This window comes from Eptesicus fuscus, chromosome 1 (genome assembly GCF_027574615.1).
Source record: "Eptesicus fuscus isolate TK198812 chromosome 1, DD_ASM_mEF_20220401, whole genome shotgun sequence".
NCBI classification, from domain to species: Eukaryota; Metazoa; Chordata; class Mammalia; order Chiroptera; family Vespertilionidae; genus Eptesicus; species Eptesicus fuscus.
In genome coordinates, this window is record NC_072473.1 from 7,513,313 (window position 1) to 7,529,061 (window position 15,749).

The 15,749-nt window shown below is 39.8% G+C and overlaps 1 protein-coding gene across 1 annotated transcript in view; it reads right to left on the reverse strand.

Annotated features, from left to right (window-relative positions):
* Nucleotides 1–1,471: 1,471 nt before the first annotated feature.
* Nucleotides 1,472–15,749, reverse strand: part of CLTRN (collectrin, amino acid transport regulator) — a 36,620-nt gene continuing 22,342 nt past the window's right edge. The window contains exons 7-8 of the mRNA XM_054714830.1: nt 12,449–12,643; nt 1,472–2,243 (exon numbers count right to left, since the gene is read on the reverse strand). Coding sequence (XP_054570805.1) covers nt 2,087–2,243; nt 12,449–12,643 — 352 coding nt within the window. The 3' untranslated portion in view covers nt 1,472–2,086. The remainder of the gene's footprint in view (nt 2,244–12,448; nt 12,644–15,749) is intronic.

The following is a 15,749-nucleotide window of genomic DNA, read 5'->3' on the forward strand; positions in this document are numbered from 1 at the left end:
TTCCCAAGGGCAGACCCTCTCCCAGACAGCACGCAGGGCCGTAACTGGCTAATGAGATACAAAGGCCCATCCATCTTACCTCACTCAATCAGGGACAATCTCAGCTCCTAACCTCCCTGAAGGATCGGCTGAGGCTTCTGTGGTAACCATGTTATTGGTCACTTCTTCCTCTGCCTAATCCGACTTTATTAATTTCTTATTGCTGCATAACACATTACGTCCAACTTAGTGCCTTAAAAAAACATATTGATCATCTCACAATGCCCATGGGTAGCGTAACTGGATCCTCTGCTCAGGCTGCAAAGTGTTGGCCAGACTATTCTTACTTAGAGACTTGACCCCAGTTGTTAACAGAATCAATTTCCTTGTGTTTGTAGGACTGAGGACCCCAGCTTCTTGATGGCTATTGATTAGAGGCTTCCTTCAGTGCCAGCAGACCAGCAGCAATTCCTAGAGGCTGCTCAGTTTCTTTCCCAACGGCCACTTACTTAAGCCATCAAGGAGAGTCTCTAGACCAGTGGTTCTCAACCTTCCTAGTGCCGCGACCCTTTAATACAGTTCCGCATGTTGTGGTGACCCCCAACCATGAAATTATTTTCGTTGCTACTTCACAACTGTCATTTTGCTACTGTTATGCATCGTAATGTAAATATCTGTGTTTTCCGATGGTCTTAGGCGACCCTGCTAGTGATTCTCAACCTGTGGGTCGTGACCCACAGGTTGAGAACCGCTGCTGTAGAGCCTCAGACCATCAGTAGCAAAATTTTGCTACCAACAGTAGCAAAACGACAGTTATGAAGTAGCAACGAAAATAATTTCATGGTTGGGGGTCACCACAACATGAGGAACTGTATTAAAGGGTTGCGGCATTAGAAAGGTTGAGAACCACTGCAGTCTAGAACAAGTCTGCTTAGACATAATATAAAGTAATTGCAGGAGTGATGGCTCATCACCTTCACTGTATTCTATTCATTAGAAGCAAGTCACAGGTCCCATCCTCACTCAAGGAGTGCAGGTTGCATGGAGGTGTAAACATCAGGAGATGGTAGGTATCTTAAAGTCTGTCTGCCACACTCGCACCTTCCTCAATTCTTACGGGTGTATTTCCTGAGAGCAGACCTCAATAAACCTTCATGCAAGTATCCATCTTAGAGTCGATACCCAGGGAGCAGTACTGGAGGCAGGGAAGTGAGCTAGAGACTATTGCTGTAACATCAACTATGAGTGATAGCAGTGGGAGACTGAGCAGCAAATTTTCTTTCTATTAATAAATGTATAATAATTATTAGCATTTAGAATGACACATGGCCTATCTGAAAGGAAAACCAATTCTAAAAAGTACAAGATGTCTTCAAGGAAGGATACACACAACAAAAATAATTCATTTCTAGGTCTGTAGAACAGATTAAATATAATAAAATTTAGGCTTACTGTTTCACAGTGTAAAAATAAACCTCAGACCACAGTCACATAATCAAAAAAATAATTAGCACTTTATTTAGTATAGATTGTACTTCTACAAATTGCAGAAAAGGTCAACAAATAGAGCTGCACTAGTAGAGATTGACAGAAAATATAGAAGCAACGGTTGTTATGATAACAGGATCAAATTCTACCTTGTTTATCAATACTTCCATTTTTATCCATCCCATGTACAATAATTATTTTTATCCATGCTTAGTCACATACAGAATGATATAAATAATATAATTATTATATAGGGATTCTCCATTGGAAAAATATTCTTCCTTAGGTCTCCAGAGTTTAAAATATATATATAGTCCTTATTTTTGAAAATGCTTCAATACTGATGGACTTCTAAATCAATAATTACAAACACCAAATGACTACACTTACACATTGTGTTGTCAGGGAAATTACTTTAGAATATTGGGAGTAGTCAACAGCTTATGATTCCAATGGTCTTCAGAGGTATTGATTGCCTTCCACTTTCATGAACATTCAAATTTTCTTACAAAAGAAGAATGGTGAAACAAAATATGTAATCTGCCCTTAATAATTTGTGGTGCTCAACAGTTGCACAGAAACATGTGTTGAGTTTCTTGGGAATCAGAATAGCCGCCCTTCAAAGAGGGGTGAGCCGCTCATCCTCTGTCATGAAAGTGTCATTAATGTGCCATCCCTTCGTATCTAGGGGGTCACAGGGGATGCCATTTTCAATTGTGATCGTGTTTTCACTCTTATCTTCAGTGTCATCTACTTCAGAGGGTCCTTTGTTCTTCCTAAATGCACATAAAAAGAATTATTGGGATCTAGGAGGAGAAAGCATAGTCTTTTACACAAATAGGGAAAGCAGGAAAGGAAAGAGGAAACTTAGAATGATGAAAAATTTATGATGATATATATATTGATATATATAAACCCTAATACGCAAATAGACCAAATGGCAAACAACCGAACAACTGGTCACTATGATGTGCGCTGACCACCAGGAGGCGTGCGCAGAACATGGCAGGTGTTGGCAGCGGTGGGATGGTGGAACAGGTGAGCAGGGGCACCAGACCAAGGTGGTACGCTGGTCGCTGTCATCAGGGCAAACCTCTGGTGGTTACTGAAAATTCTTTGCTCCTGCGCACCACGGTCCTGCCCGGTGCTTACACTTACTGCCGGTGCCGGCCCCACTCGCACCCGCTGCCAGCACCAGAGCCACCACTCGCACCTGCTGCTGGTGCCCGGTGCTGGTCCCAATCGCTCAGTGCCAGCAGCTGCCAGCCCCAATTGCCCCTAAGGGCTTCTGCACCTCCCCCTGCTCCTGAGGGGCGATTGGGGCAGTGGCCACCACTCATACCTGCTGATGGCAACAGCCCCACTAGCACCCACTGCTGGCACCAGCCCCAATCACTCCACACCATCAGCAGGTGTGAGCCAGGGCTGGCTCCATCAGCATGTGGGAGCAACGGCGGGGGAGGGGGAGAAGTAAGACTGCTGGCAGACAGGGGACCAGGGGCCACAGTGGGAGGGGCTGGGCAGGGGAATGGAGGATGGGCCAATGGTGCCCACTGCAGCCTCGCAGCCCACAGTTCCTTTCAAGGTGCACAAATTTGTGCACTGAGCCCCTAGTTTTCAAATAAGTTTCAAAGATCATAAATAGCTGATGTGGTGAAAAGATGCTATCAAGATAAGACATCTTCATGGATGACATACACATATTGATCAAAACGAATGATCTTACTTGGAATACATACATATATATACATATGAATACATATGTATATTTATATAAATGCTTATATTTGCATACACACATATATACATTACATTAACACACAAATTGAATGTAGGAATATGAGGAAAATGTATGGTAAATAGGTAAGTTAAAAAATTTGGCTCTAGGAGAACTTCACAAAAATTGAATTTAAAAAAGTAATAAATTCCTCTCACAGGACTTGACAAATTAATGGTCTGCAAATGTTGAGTGAAAATCAAATTGAAAGGGCTTATGAAGAAGCAAACTCACATTACTTTAGAGAAAGGAAGTAAACATTATAAATTGTAGGTATCACTGCTTGGCTCTACTCATTACAAAACAATTGTATTTATTTGTAAGCCATGTTTTTGGAACTCAAAACACATTTTACCGATTACATTACAACTCGTAGCTATAATTTCAGGTCATTTCAAAAATACTACATGACGGGATAAATTTTGAGTTTTCATTCTCAGCTCCTTTGTAGACACTGCTACCCCAACCCAAGTGGTAACCAGGCCCTTAATATTTCCTTGGAGTGTGGAAAGCTATAGCCTTTAATTCAAAGGTTCTTCCTGTCTTTTGTGAAAGACCAAAACAGTTGAGCCAATTATGCTTGATATCATAGAGGTAAGGGGCAGAAAAGAGAGGTGGGTACCTCTAGGCAATCACAGGGAGGAGGAGTTTCCCTGAGGCTTATCACAAGTTAAGTGTTGGGGCCCGGTGGAAACATGATGTGAAGCACAAAGCTTCCAGATTTACCAAAGATTCTATTGTCCCAGGAATCTAAGGAAACTCCAAAGAGGCAGACCTGAATGATCACATGTCTGGGATGATAGGCATTGCTGTGGTGACTGGGACAGACTCCCACCACTATGGAAGTGCCTTAGAACCTTAGTGACTCTGGAAGGTGAGGAGGTGGTGAAGATGCCCCAGTAATGACTGAGGTAGTTTCCTATTAGTCCTATATGAAAGTCCACTTCAATATGCTTTAAATAATATGGAGTAGGAAGAGAGAAAAGAGAGAGCTTGTATTTATGAAAGAATCATAGCTGATATAGGAGTAACAGAAAATCACCACTATAGTAGTTTATTCTAATGAGGCTCATCAATGGATAGGAAACCACTGAGTGAGAAATGGTTAGGGAACAGGATATTTACATGGTCTCAATATATCACCCCAAAAAGCAATGTACTAATTATAAAGAGACATTTGTATTTTGTCAAGGGAGGAATTTTGGTGAATATCACCAACAAATGAGACAAATTCACAAGTGCCTCCAGATGTGACGCACTAAAATTATATATTATATATGTAATTCTGTGATCCTGCCCCACCCCATCACCAATTTCTTTTACCTTAATCTCTCAGGAGGAAGTAATCAGAGTAATTGAAATCCAAATAAATTTAAAGATATTTTGTAAAACAGCGAATCTGGACTCAGCACAGAGTGGGCTTAGAATTGGATGAACAGACACATACGTGGCTGGCTAGCTAGCTATACAGAGGGTAAATGGATGGATCAATGAATGTATATCAATGACTGATTGGCTGGATAAAAAGTTAGTGGATGGATGGATGGATGGATGGACGGACGGACTGTTATTCAGACAGTACCCAAAGGTATATCTTGAATGGGATCCACTGAAAAGAAAGACAGAGAGAGAGAGAGAGAGAGAGAGAGAGAGAGAGAGAGAGAGAGAGGAGAGAGAGGGAGGAAGGAAGGAAGGAAGGAAGGAAGGAAGGAAGGAAGGAAGGAAGGAAGGAAGGAAGGAAGGAAGGAAACATACATACGTGTTATTTCCTGTATCTCTTGTTATTTTCAAATGGATGGAAGAAAATATTCATTATCCTACCTTAGGAATTAGGAGTCAGTATAGATTTTGCCAGGCTTTGTTGATGGTTTATTAGATAATTTCAAATAGCTACAGTTCATAATGAAAGTAGCATCCAATACTGTAGATCCCACTGTCATCACTTGAAAGTATTGTGCTATTTTATATGCCTCTATCAAATGTGTCACTATAAGACCCAATGCTGGGTTGAAAGTTGGGGGTTATAGTCCCAGGATAGACTTCTGTGTTTCTCCATCCTCAGAATGAGGCACTACAATGGCTATTCCAGGCCCCAGCAATCAGTGATTAACACAGGTTGGGGTGGGCATAGAGTTTCATGTGATGAGAGGGTCCTCCTGCCAGATGATGTCACCTACCAGAGGATTAGAATACTCTGGCCCCTCCTCTTCTGGACAGGAGTATTGTTACTTTCCATGTCCTCCAGAAAGCAAAAAACAAAAAACAAAACTGACATTCTATAATGATCAATCTCATCATTTCACTCATAGTACCCAACATTCATTCAATAACTATGTTTTAAGTGCCTACTATATGTTGGAAGAGACACAGTCCATGTCCTAAAGTGAAAAGAATAGATTCAATAAAAGGGAAGATCTCCAAATTTCACTCATGCTCCCTCCCTCCATTTTTCATGGATTATAAAAGAGAGGAGTGGTATTTCAGTAGGGATGAAGCCCTGGAAACAAATGTATATTTATCAATTATCATTAAAAATGCCTAGCTCAATCAATTGTCCCCCAAGTCACTCCTGATTGGGCTTGGAGTAAATAATAATATCCATAACAATAAGGAGATTTTAAACAGTCCAATCTTACCCTAAAATTTCTGTGTCAAGTATGAAAGCCATATTACAAAAATCTTAGTGGATGGAGCAGTCTGGAGTAGGTGGCAATGCAACACAGTGTTGGAAATAACAGCTGCCAGTATTTATTTACCAGTTTCTTCACTTTAAAAATGTTTTTATGGAATTACAAGAAAAATTGCAGAAATCTGAATCCAGGCAGATCACTGCAAGGAATCTTGCCTCCCTCTCCTCAACCACAAAGGAAAAATAATCCATCCGTCATCACAAAGGAATGGGGAGGAACTAAAAAGGAAGATGCAAACAGATGAGGACAAGTTTATATTTTTTAGAAGAAGGATTTCTCAACCAAAAAAGATTCTGAGTGAAATTGCTGTGGAAATTTAGCAAACTGAGCTGTATCAGTGGCTAAGTAGGTACATATTGTTCTTTTGTGACCTTAGAGTCAGTTGTACAGAGTCTTGACATTGCTGGGCTTCACAAATTGCAGCGTCAGTAACATTCTGGCTGGTGGAGATGATAAGCAGTTCAAAGGTGATCTTACAGTAGTAATACAGCACTTTGTCACGTTTCATAGTGTGTACTGTAATAAACTGATTCACTGCCTGTGCATTGCTTCTACTAAGAATAATAAAACTTAACTATCTTTCTGAATCATTCTGATTTGTTGTTCTGAAAAAAAAAATCCTGAAAAATAAAATGAAGTGTTAAATGACTTCTGCTGTTCCTGCAATGTCAGGTAGTTCAGGAAGAGAATAATAAAAAAAAAAGTGACTGGCCCAGCTGGCATGGCTCAATGGTTAAGTGTCGACCTATGAACCAGGAGGTCACGGTCTGATTGCTGGTCAGGGCACGTGCCCGGTTATGGGCTTGATCCACAGTGTGGGATGTGCAGGAGGCAGCTGATCAATGATTCTCACACATCATTGAGGTTTCTTTCTCCAACCCCCTTCCTCTCTGAAATCAATAATATATAGATATATAGATATTTTTAAGTGACTAAAATACCTGAAACTAGCCCCTAGGAGCCTTGAGAGTGAATAATCTCCCACAGATCTAGAGAGAATAGGGGACAAAAGAAGTATCACATGTCCCTCAGAACTAGGGGGTGTTAATGAATAGGGATTGCTCAAGATAAAGTAGTGGTGGAGTACTTCTGTCTTCCTTCAAAAAGATAGGACTGAAGAGATAAGGCCCAAGAATAGCCATTAAAACAACAAAAGATAGACAAATATGATTTTTAAACACACAATAAATTATTGAAGAATTGGAGCTGTCCTCATAATACGGATGATTCCTGGGGAAAATCGTGTTGCTGGAACAATTTCAGTGGGCATTGCAGCACAGTGCGATTGGTGGGCTTTGGGATCAAGCCTGCCTTGTTTTAAACTTTCTAACCATATATCTGTAGGCAGGTCGCTTTATATCTGCCATGTGATAGCCATAATACTAATTAGTATCTATTACATGGCAGAAACCAGTGCTTTGCATACATCATTTCCTTTAATTCCCATTGCAATATTATGAAAAATGTATTGGTATCCCTACTTTTCATATTTGAGCTCAGATTCAAATATGTAGAGTAACTTGTCTTTCAGAATGCAACAAGATTGGTGAAAGCAGTGGACCTAGAACTCTATTTAGTCTCGCAGGCTTCACTCAAAACACATATTTGATTCCTATTGAGTATGCACATTTAAGAACAGCAAAGAAAAAAACACAATTATTAGCTCTAAAATTTCTGCAACAATTAGGGAGCTAGGTGAAAAATATTATTCTCATTTTCCATATGTGACGTACTCAAGCTCACTCAGCTAATAAATGCCAGGGCCTGAGACTGGAACCCAAAATCAATAGTATTGATCCAGTGCTCTTTCTACTAAAACACACACAGCACATCATCGACATCATCACCATTACCATTATCACATCACCCTCACTATTATAACCATCATTGTCAACATCATCATTCACCATCACTATCATCATTATTACTCAAACACCATCATCATCATCATCATCATAAGGCTGACAAGAGAACTAAAACATCTACATCTGGGCTGGGGCTAGTCCTAGATCTAGTACAGACATCATTGTGAAGCATATGCAGTTCATCTTGTCTCCCTCAAGACTAAAAGTTTTAGGGACAGATCATATCTTTTCCATGATCAGAAAAGGCTCTCATCACAATTATTAGGGCTCTTCCCACTTCAAACTACACCCTCTCCTCACTTTGAAATAATACTTTGCACAAGAGAAACCCACCAGATTATAGCAAACTTAAAACACAACAAATCAATTTATCTTCAGAACGTTGTCATAATTGTCCTGACTATATTTGCTAATTATTGATGCTCTCCAGGTTTACAAAGAGATTTGTCCATCTGTTTTCCTAGTTTGAACATGAAATGAATTTGTGGAGGCAAAGCTGTGACAACAGCCTCACTTCTCCCAGGCAACAGATTATGATGCTACACACCCAATTATTATATTACTGTAGAATCTACTCAGAAGGAAAGAGCTGATCCCAGCACAAACTAGCTGAAAGGCCAGCAAATGGCAGGATAATAAAATAATAGTAACAGCTCACACTTATTGAGCGCTCACTGTATGCCAGGCACCACTCTAAGCACTTTACTGCATTAATTCTTTTTACCCCACCAAGTTAATTATTTCTAGTATACCTCACTGTTGCTCTAGCAAAGTTATCTACACACAGAGGAAAAAAATTAACCAACATGATTCTAGCACCACAAACCATATTCTCCTGAGCTTGATTTCCCTGACTCATTGCCTGTGCTTCCTGATATCCATACAGTTAATGGATTATATATAAGAGCAGAATCAGGTGATAAATACTTGGAATCTAAGCAGTTTATCTCCAGAGTCCATTTTTTAAACTCCGATACTATATTGGGAAACAAGGAGATAAAGTGAATCCATAAAGGTTACAATCAATAGAAGCCATAGAATTATAGCATTTTAGGATTAATGCAAAACTGTAAAATATTAAATGTAAGTATTCGAATATTACAGATAATATTTCTTAATATTAAAAAAAAACATTATAAACGACTTGTACCAAGTTTCTTTGTATTACATATCATGCCAAGCTCAAGAAAAGCAAGCACAACTTGATCTCAATCTTTGAGTTTCATTTGGGACTAGACATAAATCACATTTATTCCACAGCATTTCACTTATCATTTATGAAAAATTATAAAGTCCATGATTTAAAATTATTCCTTTGTGTTAGTAACTAAGGTGAAACATATGGAAAGTAGCAAACCTCAGGAGAAACATTGAGTTGAACACACACTTGGCCAAACAGATCTTACATGTCCTATCTGGCATCAACCCTTTTGAAAACAATGCATGTCCCACTTATCAGAATTTTCCTTTCTCAGTATCAGAAAAAAAGGTTTAGAAGCATCAAGTGTCTAGTGAAGAGTTGAGGCCTCCCTCCACTTCCCCTCTGTATCAGAAGTACTTGTAAACAAAGTTTTCTCCTTTCATCAGGCTGAGAAATCCTGTCTCTTCTCACCCTGCCCCACAACCTTACTAACTCCGCCTCTACTCTGAAGTTCTCTCTTAAAGTAATATCAATCATTTAGACAGCAAAATTTCAAGTATCCCAGAATCCAGGTAAATAAACTCAAGGAGTGGAAATCTTCCAAGTTAGCACCTTATGAATAAATTTCCACTCATAAGGTGCTAACTTGGAAGCTGTCAAACTAAGTTAATTAAAGTAACCGGGGAGAAACCAAGATGGCGGCATAGGTAAACACCTAAACTGCTGCCTTGCACAACAATTTCAAAACTACAACTAAAAGACAAAACGAACACCATCCAGAACCACAGGAAAGCTGGCTGAGTGGAAATTCTACAACTAGAAGAAAGAGAAAAGCACACGGAGAATCAGAGGAGCTGCAAAAGGCTGAGGTACAGAGACACGCACGCAGGCGGCTGAGTGCCTGGCTGGCTTTCTCTAGTGGGAAGGAAACAAAAGCTCCCGACTGCACTGAACCCCAGTTCCGACTGCACTGAACCCCAGTTCCGGGCGAGACCCTGGGGACCCAGGCTTATACGGGGGGAATCTGGACTGTCAGGCGGAAACTCAGGGGAGCCGTGAAAGGCAGAGGTCTGGAGGCACACGCGAGTGTGCGAAGAGAGGACTGACTGCTGAATGCCGCTGGCTTTCTCTAGTGGGTGGGAAACGGAAGCTCCCCCACTACGCTGAACTCCAGTTCCGGGCAAGAATCTGGGAATCAAGATTCATTGGGGGAGAAACTGGACTGTCTGGCAGTGGGCGAAACTCAAGGGCGGCTTACTCTTAGAGGTGCTTGCAGTCATTATCAAGGGACACTGAGACCCAGGGGCATCATAGGGCAGGGCTGACGGGAAGCCAAGACTGTCTGCTCAGCCCTGAGACACCGTCCCATCCAAGCTGAGCACAGAGGCTTTTGCAATTTTGCAAGTCTTGTCTCATAAGGCTGTCTCCAGCACAGAAGTTCTCCTGGCATAGACACAGCTGATCCTCACAGCCACTTGGCCTAGAGGTCAATTCCTCCCAGTGATACCAACAACAATCAAGACTTAACTATAACAAGGCTGTACACACAGTCCACAAAGGGGTGCACCAAGAGTGTCCACCTCAAGTAACTGGGGAGGCCGAGCCACTGGGCCATATAGGACACCTAGCACACAAAGCTACCCTACCAACTCAGGGAAGCAGCGAAAATGCGGAGACAAAGAAACAGATCACAAACGAAAGAAATGGAGGAAAACAAACGACTGGATATGGAGTTCAAAACCATGGTTATAAGGTTTTTCAAGAATTTCCTAGAAAGGCCGATAAATTTAATGAGACCCTCGAGGATATGAAAAAGGATCAACTAGAAATTAAACATACACTGACTGAAATAAAAAAATATTATACAGAGACCCAACAGCAGACTAGAGGAACAAGAATCAAGTCAAAGATTTGAAATACAAAGAAGCAAAAAACACTCAACTGGAAAAGAAAAAAGAATCCAAAAATTTGAAGATAGTGTAAGAAGCCTCTGGGACAACTTCAAGTGTACCAACATCAGAATAATGGGGGTGCCAGAAGAAGAGAGAGAGCAAGATACTGAAAAACTATTTGAAGAAATAATGACTGAAAACTTCCCCCACCTGGTGAAAGAAATAGACTTACAAGTCCAGGAAGTGCACAGAACCCCAAACAAAAGGAATCCAAAGAGGACCACACCAAACATCATAATTAAAATGCCAAGAGCAAAAGACAGAGAGAGAATATTAAAAGCAGCAAGAGAAAAAACAGTTAATTACCTACAAGGGAGCACCCATATGATTGTCAGCTAATTTCTCAACAGAAACTATGCAGGCCAGATGGGAGTGGCAAGAAATATTCAAAGTGATGAATAGCAGGAACCTACAACCAAGACTACTCTACCCAGCAAAGCTATCATTCAGAATTGAAGGTCAGATAAAGAGCTTCACAGATAAAAAAAAGCTAAAGGAGTTCACCACCACCAAACCAGTATTATATGAAATGCTGAAAGTTATTCTTTAAGAAGAGGAAGAAGAAGAAAAAGGTAAAGATAAAAATTATGAACAACAAATACATATCTATCAACAAGTGAATCTAAAAATCAAGTGAATAAAAAATCAGATGAACAGAATAAACTGGTGAATATAATAGAATCAGGGGCATAGAAAGGGAGTGGACTGAAAATTCTCAGGGGGAAAGAGGTGTGGGGAGGTGCGGGAAAAGAATGGACAAAAATCATACACCTATGGATGAGGACAGTGTGGGGGAGGTAAGGGCAGAGGGTGGGGTGGGAACCGGGTGGAGGGGAGCTATGGGGGAAAAAAAGAGGAACAATTGTAATAATCTGAACAATAAAGATTTATTAAATTATAAAAATAAAGTAACCAGAATATTTATTAAAATGCATCCCATTTTAATAAATTCTAATTTAGTGGGTCTGTGATAAAGCCAAGGAACCTACATTTGAAACAAGTGATTCAGGGAGTTCATTCAAAGGCCACTTTGAGGAATGCAATTCTATATCATACCATAAGCACTAGAGGGATGAGCATCCATCAAAGGGAGGAAGTATAAAACAGCCAAAAAGAATCTGGGACAAGATGGTAGCTACAGGTACTAGGCCAAGAAGAGGTAGGCCAAGGTGGGGAGGAAATAACTAGAACTGCTGGCATCTGGAGGTGGAGGACTACTAAAGACTAACTCTGCCCACCCAACAAGTCTTAGCTCTGTATATCTAGCTTATAAAATCATAACGTAGATTTAAAATTGACTCTGGATATGTAACATCCATATGGTGTAGAATAGAGAGAATTATAGTAATAGAAAGAAGCATAATTAAATAAGGGACATTGGACTCCAAAAAGCCTCTAAATACAAGAGCATAGGTGATATTTTTTAAATCACCATTTTTTTTCAAAGTTTCAGATATGAGGCATTATCTTCAGTTAGGGACAAATCCTCTCCTTATTTTTCTAAGTCATAAGCAAACAGAAAAACACTCTTTAATCATTCCCTTTCAATATCTTACCTTCTACGTTGCCGGATTCCTGATAAAACCAATAGTGTGATTGCAACTATGACAATACAAAATACCACACCAAATACAATAATCCAGATGGGCACAGATGGGTCAGTGGGTGGTGCAAAAGTGGAAGGAATTTTTAAAAATTCCAGAGTCTGGTCATTCAAAGAGAAGGCATTGTTGATCCGGTTCCTATTCATTCTAAAATACAATGACAATAAAAACAAACAAAACAAGACAGAAAAAAATTAGAAACAGAAAATGTAGACCTATCTATCCATGATTAAACAGTTTGACGAGGGCATTCATGCTGTGGTATTCTTTTCATAAGTTGCTGTGCTCACTGTCAGAGAGGTACTCTTCTATACACTACTGTTCTCCCTTGTTACAAATGTTCTAGAAGTAACCAGAAGTCCTGAACTTTGAGCTCTGCCCACCATGTTTTATTTCCTAAGAGGGTAGCATCTAGATTAAAATGACAAGAATCTATTTAAGGTGATTTGCATAAATACCAACAGCCCCAAAAGATAAAATTATATGTTAACAAGTGAATGATGAACGAGAACAAAAGAAAACCAGGAAAAGAAAACATTAATCCAGGAGCAGTTGCAAACCCATTGGTTTGATCTTTTCCCTCCATTAATTCAACCAACATTTGTGGAAAACTTACTAAGTACCAAATACTGTGCTAGGTGCTGTAGATACAATGTGAAATAAAAATACCAAAGACCTTACAGTCTAGAAGGATGACAGATCAGCCCCTCTACAATCACAGTGCAATACAAAATGTTTTATGAAAAAGGCAAATATGGATACAGTTAGGGAGCCCAGCAGAGGGCCAAGGACATCATAGTGAGAAGTCAGGGCTGCTTTCCTGAGAAGGAACTTTTGAACTGTGTTTTGAGGAACAGGTAGGAGTTCTTTAGACCAAATTGTGTAGTGAGCACAGGAATGGAGACATGGTATAGTATGATTTTCTCAGTAAACTGCAAATAGTTCTATATGACTAAAGGAAATGGTGCTTTAGGAGTCCAAAAGTCTAGAAAGCATAAAGGTAAATGTGCTACTTTTCCTGGGGAAAATCTGCATTTTGGGTGGTTACACCAGTTAGGGAGGCATGGAAACATGCCTTAGGGAAGGGTTGGTTATAAAGACTTCTCTGAAACAAAAAAAAGTTAATTTCTAACTGGAATTTGAAAACTAGATGAGGAGATTTCTTGGAGATATGGTATGGCCTTTACTGAATTCACACTAGACAAGCTGACTTCACCTCCCTCTAGAGCAGTCCTGAAAAACAGAAATACAATGTGAGTCTTACGTGTGACTTAAAAATTTTTAGGAGCTGCATTTTTAAAAAAAGTAAAAACGAACAAATGAAATTAATTTTAATAATATATTTTCCCAATACATCTAAGAAAATATAATTTCAACATATAATCAATATTGCCTTGGTTCACGTCTTATTTTGTATTAAGTATTTGAAATGCAGTGTGTTCTTTACACTTAGAGCATATCTAACCTTGGACTAGCTACATTTCAAGTGCTCAATAGCCACATATGACTGGTGACTACTGTCTTGTACAGTGCCGGTATTGAACTTGACAGTAATGGCTTGAGAATCTCTGCTGATCTGCACCAAGGTATCAGGAAAGACCTCCTTTAGCAAATAAAAATCTATGCTGACGCATGATTATTCATTAATATAAAGGATAATCTCAACCAGATAATCTACAGCAGGGGATAATGTCAATGTGATTTTTACCAAACTGTAGAATGTTTTCATTTTTTACAACCTAATATTGATAATCCAGGAACACAAATCTTTCCACAAAACAATGAATTCTAAGGTCTAAGTCAGAGTGAAATGAAAAGTTGCTCTGCATTCTCATCCTATCTACCTGGTTGGTTAACACTTTGCTATTCTATCACCTTTCGGGCTGATTAGAAGTTCCAGTTCAGCACAGACTAAACCTCAGTCCACCACTGAAATCCCCAAGAGGTATCAATCAACAAGAATCTTTCAGCCAAGATTGGCCTTGAATACGGGCAGACCCTCACAAAACAGCTAAAACAGCCATCTTAGAACTGGTCAGTCATTCCCTCACCTGATTCTATAGGTGTAAACACTCTAGTAGAGAGAAAAACAATCACTGGACTTGGTGGCAGCATGCCTGGGTTCAAGTCCTCGCCGTTTATTTTTCTAGCATGGTGGCCTTAGCAAATCAATTAATCTCCCTGAATCTCAGTTTCCTCATTTATAAATGTGAAATAAGAATAATGACTCAAAAATGACTGGCATTGGTATTAAATGCCACAGATGCATGAAAACATGCCTGTGAAGCAAAAACTGTTAGGCAAATTAGGTATAACTAGTATTATTTTGCCCAACTATGTAGATCCTTCAGACTTGAAATTTCTCTTGCCTGCACTCTAAGTACCACATCCTTCTTTTCACTCTATCCTTCCCTCTTGGTATTGTTTCCTTTCTTTTCTTTTTTTTAAAATTTTATTTTATTGTTTAAAGTATTACAAATAGTAGTACTTATGTCTCCTTTTTTCCCCCATTGACCTTCCCCCGGCCTCCCCTACCCCCTGGGACATGGCCTCACCCCGCCACCCCGCCCCGCGCAGTGTCTTGCATTCATTGATTATGCTTATATGCATGCATACAAGTCCTTCAGTTGATTTCTTACCTCCCCCCTCAACCCTCCCCAGCCTTTTCACTGTAGTTTGACAGTCTGTTCTATGCTTCTCTGCCTCTGTATCTATTTTTGTTCATCAGTTTATAATATTCTTTATTACGCATAAATGAGTAAGATCATGTGGTATTTTTCTTTCACTGACTGGCTTATTTCACTTAGCATAATGCTCTCCAGTTCCATCCATGCTGTTGCAAATGGTAAGAATTCCTTCTTTTTTACAGCAGTGTAGTATTCCATTGTGTACCATAGTTTTCTAATCCATCTGCTGATGGATATTTAGGCTGTTTCCAGATCTTAGCTATTGTAAATTGTGTCGCTATGAACATAGGGGTGCATATATCCTTTCTGATTGGTGTTTTTGTTTTCTTGGGATATATTCCTAGAAGTGGTATTATTGGGTCAAATGGCAGTTCGATTTTTAATTTTTTGAGGAAACTCCATACTGTTTTCCATAGTGGCTGCACCAGTCTGCATTCCCACCAGCAGTGAAGAAGTGTTCCTTTTTCTCTGCATCCTCTCCAGCACTTGTCGTTTACTGATTTGTTGATGATAGCCATTCTGACAGGTGTGAGATGGTACCTCATTGTTGTTTTGATATGCATCTC